The 9,687-nt window shown below is 47.9% G+C and overlaps 1 protein-coding gene across 1 annotated transcript in view; it reads left to right on the top strand.

Moving 5' to 3' along the window:
• Positions 1-9,635, top strand: part of CSRNP2 (cysteine and serine rich nuclear protein 2) — a 13,532-nt gene extending 3,897 nt beyond the window's left edge. Inside the window, exons 2-5 of the mRNA XM_007452310.1 lie at positions 1,248-1,482; positions 2,759-3,018; positions 6,208-6,504; positions 8,050-9,635. Coding sequence (XP_007452372.1) covers positions 1,332-1,482; positions 2,759-3,018; positions 6,208-6,504; positions 8,050-8,970 — 1,629 coding nt within the window. The 5' untranslated portion in view covers positions 1,248-1,331 and the 3' untranslated portion in view covers positions 8,971-9,635. The remainder of the gene's footprint in view (positions 1-1,247; positions 1,483-2,758; positions 3,019-6,207; positions 6,505-8,049) is intronic.
• Positions 9,636-9,687: the final 52 nt, after the last annotated feature.

The raw sequence follows: 9,687 nt of genomic DNA, 5'->3' as shown, positions 1-9,687 counted from the left end.
TTCCTGCTGCATAATTAGCAACTAGTGAGATCATAGTCTGGGGAGATTCTGGCATTACTGAGGCAAAAGCAGGGAGGTTTCAGATCATCACTTGTGGCTCCAGCTTTGACAGCGTTTCTGCTGAGCAGATTCATATCCTTGGGAACTTAAGTCCAAAGATGGAGGAGAAAGATTTGTACCTGGGAAATGGAATATCCCAGATTCCTTGGTTGTGTGGCAGCATGTTGAAAACACTGCCTGCCGTATCAATGTAACCAGAATAAATTGTCACTCCTGCTGTTTGTTGTGCCCTTGCTGGTTTCTTTATAGAGGGCAAAGATTGTAAAGCTACGTCTTCCTTGCCCAGAGGATGATGGTAGGTCAGCTGAGCCCTATTTTATGGAGCAGTAGGCGACTGGGAGAGAGTCTGGGGTTTGAAGCCAGTGCAGATTCTAATCTTCAGTCCATTCTTTGGAACCAATTTGACCTTTTTAGGAGGCTGGTGAGACACTTTACATTTGTGAAGATCTGGGTAAAGCATTTCCCTGACTGCCAATGTACTTTGAAATTGAAAGCCTAGAGCAGTATTTCCCGAAGTGTGTTCCCAGGATCATTTGCCCCCCACCAAGATACTCTAGAAACCAAGGGTTCCTTAATCATGGGTGCAAAACGCTGCATTCTGTTTCCTCCCACCCTTCACCAGGTTCATTAGCATATTAAAAGCCTCTAAAAGGTCTTCCATAAGCAGTTTTCTAAAGTATTTTGACACAGCGGTTCCATTTCCATGTAAAAGCTATTAATAGCTATGGAACTAGTTTATTTAATGGATACGCTTTAGGAAATGCCAGGCTATATTTCCACTAGGAATAATTGGATCTAGTCTAGGTTTAGGCACAGGCTAATTCTGCCTTTGATCCCCAGTCCCTCCTGCTGACCCCGTGGAGAGCTCTCCTGGGTGAGCAGAAGAGCAGCTACTGTTACCCCAGGGCTAATGAAGCCTAGAGGCCAGCCGGCTTGGAAGCAAAGGCCTTCACTCCACTGGGAAGGTGCTGCCGCTAGTCATCTCATTATTCTAAGAGTGACTGAGACTGGAGGGCTGGGGAGAGACAAAAGTAGGAGAGTGCTGGCTGGAGAGAGATGACCTTGTTTCTAGAGAGCAGACATCAGTGCTAGCTCGGGTGCTTTCTTCAGTTGGAGAGTCGTGTGTATAGACTTGGGAGGGGTCTGTCTTAAGACAGGAGTGCTGATTCCTCTTTTCCCCTGGGCAGAATCCTAATGCACCTGGCTGACTGGTGGTGAGCAGGGGCTGGGGCCAACGTGGTGGGTTCCCCAAGGAAACCCCTTTGAAACCAATGGATGCATTCACGGGCTCGGGTCTCAAGAGGAAGTTTGATGATGTGGATGTGGGTTCATCAGTTTCCAACTCCGATGATGAGATCTCCAGCAGTGACAGCGCTGACAGCTGCGACAGCCTCAATCCTCCCACAACTGCCAGCTTCACACGTGAGTGAGCTGCTCCCTCCCTGCCTACCCTCATGTACCCCGAGCATTGGAGCCCGTCGCATCTCTTTGAGACACCTTTTGTCCAGCTTGGGGATTTCCCCTTATTCGTAATCTCTCCCACACTTAGCTCAGCCTTGCTCTTTGGAGGACCTCATTGCTCTAATATCATAGACTTATATTAAATGTGAATTATTCTAGCTGATTTTACTTGTGCTGTGCTTTGTGAGTCCCCAGAATGGGTTGAATTAAACTGAAGAAGGAGTTGTCTAGGAGTCTACGCTTCCCCGCTAGAGTCCTGTAGAGTTCCACAAAATTGTAGCTCTAGCAGGACATAAATGCTTACTGCCTGGACAGCTGGGGCATCTCCACACTTCTTAATTCTTATGGTTCAATTAGTTTCTTGGAAAGAACTTCGGATTCTGTAGATCGGGGGTTGTCTGTGGGCTAAATCTGGCTCACTGCCTGTTTTTGTAAATAAAGTTTTATTGGAACACAGCCACACCCAGTGTCTATGATGGCTTTTCATGCTACAGTGGCAGAATTGAGTGGTAGTTGGCAACAGAGACCTCATGGCTTTGCAAAACCTAAAATGTTTACTACGTGGACCTTTACAGAAGAAGTTTGCCGTCTCCTGCTATAGAGCAACAGTATCCAGGGGGTGTTGCCTGGTCATCTAGTGGTTAGGATTCGGCATTTTCACTGCTGTGGCCCGGGTTCAGTCCCTGGTCAGGGAACTGAGATCCCGCAAGCCATGTGGTGTGGCCAAAACAACAACAAAACACCGTCCAGAAGAATTTCCTGTTATCATAGAAATGTTCTGTATCTGCACTGTCCAGTATGATAGCCATTAGCCACATGTGGCTGTTGAGCACTTGAAGTGTAGTTAGTGTAACGGAGGAGCTAAATTTTAAGTTTTATTTCACTTTAATTAATTTAAATTGCCCACATGTGACTAGTAGCTGCTGTATTGGACAGTGAAGCTATGTAGACTGTTACATCCTGAAAAGATTACCTAGAGATTCTCTTCCCAGCTGATGTCTAAAAATAGATTTTGTGATCATCTGTTTGGGTGAAGTCAGTCTGGAGGCAGTGGTATGGACCAGCTGATGGTCAAGGTCCCTTCCCACTGTGCTATTAAGATTTGAAAATTAGGAAGGTCTCTAGATACAGGGAGCACTTTTGGAGAAGAGTTGAGAGCCTAGATGAATGAGGAGGAATGAGGTCCCCAACCAGGCCGTCTCTGGGTTAAGGTTTTCTTTCTGTGCCCCCTTCTCAGCCACGTCCATCCTGAAGCGGCAGAAGCAGCTGCGGAGGAAGCACGTGCGCTTTGACCAGGTCACCGTGTACTACTTTGCGCGGCGCCAGGGCTTCACCAGCGTGCCCAGCCAGGGCGGCAGCTCCCTGGGCATGGCCCCGCGCCATAACTCCGTGCGCAGCTACACGCTCTGCGAGTTTGCTCAGGAGCAGGAGGTGAACCATCGGGAGATTCTCCGCGAACACCTGAAGGAGGAGAAGCTCCACGCCAAGAAGATGAAGGTGCCTAAGGGGTCTAGGGTCTGGTACTTCCCATGTGCCAAGATAAAGCAGGAGACCATCCAGGTCTATCATGGGGTGTTTTTGTTTCGTTTTGTTTTTGGACTGTTGCCTTTGGTACATAGAGATTCTGTGTCTTTCTAGTGAGAAATCTCAGATTTGGATTCAAATCTCAGTCTGAGATGCCATTCTTTTTGTCTCTGGTAGGGAGTCTAGCAGAGATAGCAAAATGGCTCCCCTAGAATTCCCTATTCTCGCCCACTCTGCAAGTGTTTTTAAAGTTTAAAGTGTGAATACCTGAAGGTAATCAGGTCTGCCACCCCTGGACCCTGAGGAAGCAGTGTTTCAGTTTCTCGTCAAATGATTGTCCATTGGCCTGATGCACAGAACAGGTTTGGGATCTTTTATGTCCTCTGAAAGGATCGTGCTGATGCTGCAACTCCCATTGCTAGGTGATAGTTTTTCAGGTATAAACGATAGCGTTACCAAATAGTTATTTCGATCTGTGTAGTACTGGGCCTGCAGTCGGATGCCGCAGCAGCTCTCCGAGTTCAGGAGGAGAACAGGGCTGGAAGACCCGTCTCAGGTGGCTCTTTATAGCTACACATTTGCTCTCAGCACTGCTCGGCGCGCCACAGCCATAGTTTCCACCAGTCCGCAAAAATTGCCCCCAGAGTTCCTAGTTGCAAATTTGGAGAACACTGCTCCAGGCCTGGCCAAGTTCTTCTGGGCTCAGAGTATGCGAACCCACGTGAAAACAGGTGGCTGCATTATTTCCAGGGTTGTGGGTGAAATCCTAATGAGACACACCAGAATGTGGTAGGGTTGGAGAACTGGTGGCAGAGGATGTATGTGAACCAGATCTCGCTGCTCTCTCCCTTTGAGAGCTCTATGTCTGCTGCCCGAAGTCTACACCTAAAGACTTACACCTGTTTTTCTAACTAGAATGACATTCACGCTTCCCTTTCTTCTGTCTGAGGAATTCCGTCACTGACCCTATCACCTTCCTGCTGCTATAGCAACAGGTGGGCAGATAAACACTCTTCTTATCATCTGTAATGAAGGTTTTCTTCCTATTCCCTAAGAAGAAACATCTCCCCTAAATCTGGTAGAGGGATGACATGTCAAAGCAGACACCCTGTTCTGTGTCCTCCCTTGTAGGAGGTCTAGGGACAAAGCCAGGCAAACTTGAGACTGAGAAACAGGACTGCTACTTATTAAGCAGATTTAGTGAGCAGCACAATGGTGGCATCTAATACATCTTCTATGTCAAGAGAACACCCTTACTTTGGTCCACTTTACTCTTAGAAAGTTTTCCTTTTTTAGCACTCTATAGGGGAGGCAGTTGGTCTCAAAAAATATACATTTTGCGTCTCCCATATGCCATCTAATATTTGTTTTCCCTTTGGACTTCCACCCACTCCAAAAAAAAAAAGCTGCTGCTGCTTTGCATCAGTATTAGTACCTATAATTTTTCTAATATTTTTATTACTTTTTTTGGCCTTTTATCCATATGGAATTCATTATTATGAATAGTATGAATTGGGAATCTAACTTACTTTTTTTTTCAAAAGAATATACAGTTGTCCCAATACCATTTAATGACTAGAAGGGTCTTTTTCTTACTGATTTGAAATGCCACCTCTGTTAGAATATATTAAATTCTCATATCTACATGGGTTTCTTTCTATTGCATGTCTTGTCTCTTTCCTTTGAGAGGATAGCAAGGAGGGAGGGTGCTTTGGAGGAGGCCAACCCTGGTGAAACAGGCAGGAGCAATGCTAAAGTCTGTGGAAAGGCCCCTCGTAGTTGGCCTGCCTGGGACAGAAATAATAGTCTAGGGGATCCCCAGAAGCACCACTTTATTTCTCTCATTTCTCTTATCATCTCCCCCCAAACAAACAAACAAACAAAACAGGTGTATACCTTATTAGCCAGGTCTCTTGCATCACATCTCTCCCAGGAGTTGTTCCTTTACCAGCACTTTTCTGGCTGGCTGATGAAATAAGCCAAACCTGCCAAAAGCTTGGCTTTTATCCTACTAGTACCTTCCAGAGCCCTGGGGATTGTGAGGCCTCATTTTCTTTACCTGAATTCTCTAGTGAGTTTTCAAAACTCATTCAGCCACAGATTGTCTTCAGCCTGTCCTTCCACTAAGATCCTCTTTCCTGGCTCTCAGTCCTTCTTATCCAGAGAACCCAGATTTCTGCCTGCAGAGAGTACACTCAGTATCATGTGTGCCACCCTGCCTCACACACAGACTCTTTTTGAAACCAAATAAAAAAGGATTAGGAAGGAGAAAGAGGGAATTCCTTGGCGGTCCAGTGGTTAGGACTTGGTGCTTTGACTGCCGAGGGCCCAGGTTCAGTCCCTGGTTGGGGAACTAAGATCCCACAAGCCACGTGGCACGGCCAAAAAAAAAAGAAAGGAGAAAGAATATATTTCTTCTGGGCCGTGGCTTGGAAGCGAGGGCTTTCTTGACAGCCATTAATAACTTCCTCATTTTTTTTCTCCTCCACATAAAATGAAGCTCTCCCGTGTATGCACAGATAATTATTCACACTGTGGGGATTCAGGTTCATTGACAAAGACTGGTCGGTAGTCTCGTGCTATACTTTAACGTACTGTTCTTCCCACGGTGTGGTTTGGGGTCCTTTCGGGTGCAGACTGAAGGGTGTTTTGCAAGGTTGTTTACATCCAAGCAACATCCAGCCATTGAAATACCTTCTCTTCTTCCGTGTATGAGAAGGCAGGTTAGCCGAAGCTAAGGGACACAAGCCTGGGAATGGAGGGTATATTTGTGGGAAAAGATTATCTTCTGGGAGGGAAGGTGAGACAGAGGTTTTAAGAAGCGTTGATCCAGAAAGGTGATGTCCCTTGTGTTGACGGGCTGGTGTTAGAGCTGCACAGGCTTCCTGTCTTCCTGCTCTAGAATTGTTCTCTTGACCGACTCTATCCTGTACGGTAGCCACCAGCCATACTAGTGGCTATTTATACGTAATTAAAATTAAATAAAGGTAAAAGTTCAGTTTCTCAGTTGCACTAGCCCCATTTACAGTGCTCGGTAGCCACACGTGCGTCGGGATGGGCTGCACGGATATCTCCGTCATGGCAGAAAGTTCACTTGGCCCAAGCTGCTCTAGGTGCGCCCGGTGGGAAGGCTCCTGCTGATAATGCTCTGTCTCTTGGCAGCTGACCAAGAATGGGACAGTGGAGTCGGTGGAGGCTGACTGCCTGACATTGGATGATGTTTCAGATGAAGATATTGATGTGGAAAACGTGGAGGTGGATGATTACTTCTTCCTGCAGCCTCTGCCCACCAAACGGCGACGGGCCCTGCTGAGGGCTTCTGGGGTCCACCGCATTGATGCTGAAGAGAAGCAAGAACTTCGAGCCATCCGACTGTCACGGGAAGAGTGTGGTTGTGACTGTCGACTGTATTGTGACCCGGAAGCGTGTGCCTGTAGCCAGGCTGGGATTAAATGCCAGGTCGGTCCACATTTTGCTGTGATAGTATATCCACCCTAGAGTCAGGGGTGTCTAGTGTGGGTGCCAGTGAATGTGGGAGATGCCCATGCACAGGTGAACACTTCAGTTCTATAGCCCTCCTCCACCAACAAAGAAAACAAGTATGACGGGATTCTTAGGCTGTGGAGATAGCAATGATCTTTTTTTTTCTGTGTATCTCACTTCAGAGGTGATAAGCAGCAGTTGCTGGCACATGGAGGAACGGGGGTTAGTGAGTTTAATATTTAATAGCTGTCCTTGAATATGGACTGATTCCTTGAGGTAAGTGGAAGCAGAGAACTGAGGTAGGCCTTTAGATTTTATCCTACAAACACTTATTCACAGTACCTCTACTCCAGTTTTGTAAAAATCAGAATAGTCCTCAGAATCTAAATCAGGATCAGATTTGGGCTTAAATCCATCATAGTGTCCTAAGAGATAGAAAGCATCATCCCCCAGAGGGCCGTCTGACAAGGGACAGTTTGGAAGACACATCTCAACTGAAAATGGCAGTACCATCCCAAAGAATGAAATTTATCTGGAACCTGTATACTGAGGCTGTGGTGCTGAGTCCTTGTGGTTGGATTTATCCTAACCTTTTCTTTCTTACTTTCAGGTTGGTATCAGATAGCTGTAGCAGGTCCGACCAGATAATGCTTTTCAGACTGAGTCCTGTAATGAATCACTTACACACAGACCTGAGGACAGTCCTAAGAACTGGAAGGGAGAGTTCTAGAAGTTGATTTCATAGGAAGACACTGTATTTGTACAGAAGAGACTTATTTGTCTTTTCACATTTTTAATTTTATTTTTGATACGTACGGGGTGTTTTCATTTGGGGGATTCAAAAGGGAGATAAGGAGGTAGAAAGCATCTCCTTTCCAGATATCCCTGGTATAGAAGTTAATTATCTTGCTAACTGCTTCCAAACCAAGCTGGCCAACCATCAAGGGAAAATGAAGCAGGTAGTGAAAAGCTGGCCATTATTTTGTCCAAACCTTCACTATAGCACCTTGGCAAAGGCACCTTGGCCTAGTTTCCCCATATTATGTATTGCTCTGGACTAGCGAGATCTTCTACCTCCTTTCCCATCCCTGTCATCAAAGAACACAGTAGGCTTGGGCCCTGGCCTTTTGTTTTCTTAATAAAGTAGGTAGGTTCTGGAAAAGTCTCTGAGGCATACATATTTCTTTTCTCTGAGAACCGTCAGCTTTCAGAGAGGTATCTGGTCTTTTGACTGGAAGGGCCCTTTGACGTGATCTTTATCTTCTTTTTATTTAGAAGAGGAAACAAAGCCCTAGAGAGAGAAATGACTTTCTTGAGGTCACACTACTAATTAGTGGCTGTGCTAGAATGGAAAGGCAGGTGGTCTGGTAACTCCCATCTAGTGCTCCGGTAGCTCACGCTGCAGCTTGTGTTTTGAATTGGTTGTTTCTCCTGTAAGAGGACCCCAAACCCTGACTCCCTGCGTTCGCCAGCTAACGTCTCGTATCTCATCTGGCCTCAACCTCCTTGTCCCCTCCTCAGGTGGATCGCATGTCCTTTCCATGTGGCTGCTCCCGGGACGGCTGTGGGAACATGGCTGGGCGCATTGAATTCAACCCAATCCGGGTCCGGACTCATTACCTCCACACCATCATGAAGCTGGAGCTGGAGAGCAAGCGGCAGGTGAGCCGCCCGCCAGCCCCAGACGAGGAGCCCTCCCCCACTGCCAGCTGCAGCCTGGCGGCAGCACAGGGCTCAGAGACACAGGACTTCCAGGAGTTCATCGCTGAGAATGAGACGGCGGTGCTGCACCTGCAGAGTGCGGAGGAGCTGGAGCGGCTCCAGGCGGAGGAGGACCCGAGCGGCTCCAGTGCCAGCCTGGACTCCAGCATGGAGAGCCTGGGCGTGTGCATCCTGGAGGAGCCCCTGGCTGTTCCCGAAGAGCTGTGCCCAGGCCTGACAGCCCCCATCCTCATCCAGGCTCAGCTGCCCCCAGGCTCCTCCGTGCTGTGTTTTGCCGAGAACTCGGACCAGCCAACTGCCTCAGCCGTGAACAACCCATCCTACTTGAACAGTGGGCCCCTGGTCTACTACCAGGTGGAGCAGAGGCCAGTCCTGGGGGTGAAAGGAGAGCCTGGTACGGAAGAAGTCCCGCCCTCGTTCCCCAAGGAGAAGGATCTGAGTGTCTTCTCTCTCCCGGTTACCTCACTGGTGGCTTGTGGCCCCACAGACCCGGCTGCCCTCTGTAAGTCAGAGGTGGGGAAAACATCCACTCTAGAAGCGCTAGTGCCCGAAGATCGTAACCCCGAGGAGCCTGAGGATGAAGACTTCCGCCCCTCTTGGTGCCCCTCAAACCTCCCCTTGCGCACGGACAACGAAGAGGGCTGTGTGGTGGAGACCGCACGGCAGAGCGAGGACCGGCCCCCTGAAGAGCCTTCCCTGGAGCTCCCTCTGGCAGTGTGACACAGGGATGGAGATTATGCCTCTTACCCACTCTCTATTTATTCCCTTATTTTATCTAACACCATTTCAAAAACAAACTGTAGACGCAGCCGCTGCTCCCGTGTTATTTTATTGGGGTCTCTGGGGAACGGGTAGGAAAGGATTGTCTGTACAAGTATTTTTTAAAGGGCCAACAGAACCAAGGAGACCAGCCTCAGCTCGATCTGGGGATAGAGTCTTGGGGCAGAGGAGGCTGCGTACTGAGCTCTCTGGGCCGTTGGAACCGCACTACGATCTCACAGGAGAAGCTGGGTAATTCAAACAGCTGTTCACGTAGGGACCAGAACACAGCAATTGGAACAGCATGACAGAGCCCCTTCCCTCTCCTGAGCTCCAGGCGGGGAGCAAGCTCATTTTCCTCAGCGGTTACTCTGATGTCCCACTTTGGTGTATCATAATAATACAGTTGGAATCAGCTCGTTGAGTCTAGAGAGGAGGGGGTGAAAGGGTCTCTGCTTCTGTACAAAACATCCAGGATCTATAAAAATTTAACCTGCGTTCCCTGGGCCCCTGTTTGGTAAATAAGTTAATATTTGACATGTTTGGTGTTCTCTGACCTGTTCCCCACACTGGGGATTCCTGGTCTTAACTTGAATTGTTTCTTTCACATGTTCTTAGGTACTAGAGTTAAACTGGTCTTGTTTTTTTTACCCCTCTGTCCTTTTTCCTTTGAAGGGA

The sequence above is a fragment of the Lipotes vexillifer genome, unplaced genomic scaffold, assembly GCF_000442215.2.
Source record: "Lipotes vexillifer unplaced genomic scaffold, Lipotes_vexillifer_v1.1 scaffold422, whole genome shotgun sequence".
Lineage (NCBI taxonomy): Eukaryota > Metazoa > Chordata > Mammalia > Artiodactyla > Lipotidae > Lipotes > Lipotes vexillifer.
Note: the sequence above shows the minus strand (reverse complement) of the source record. Positions and strands in the feature narration are given on the sequence as shown.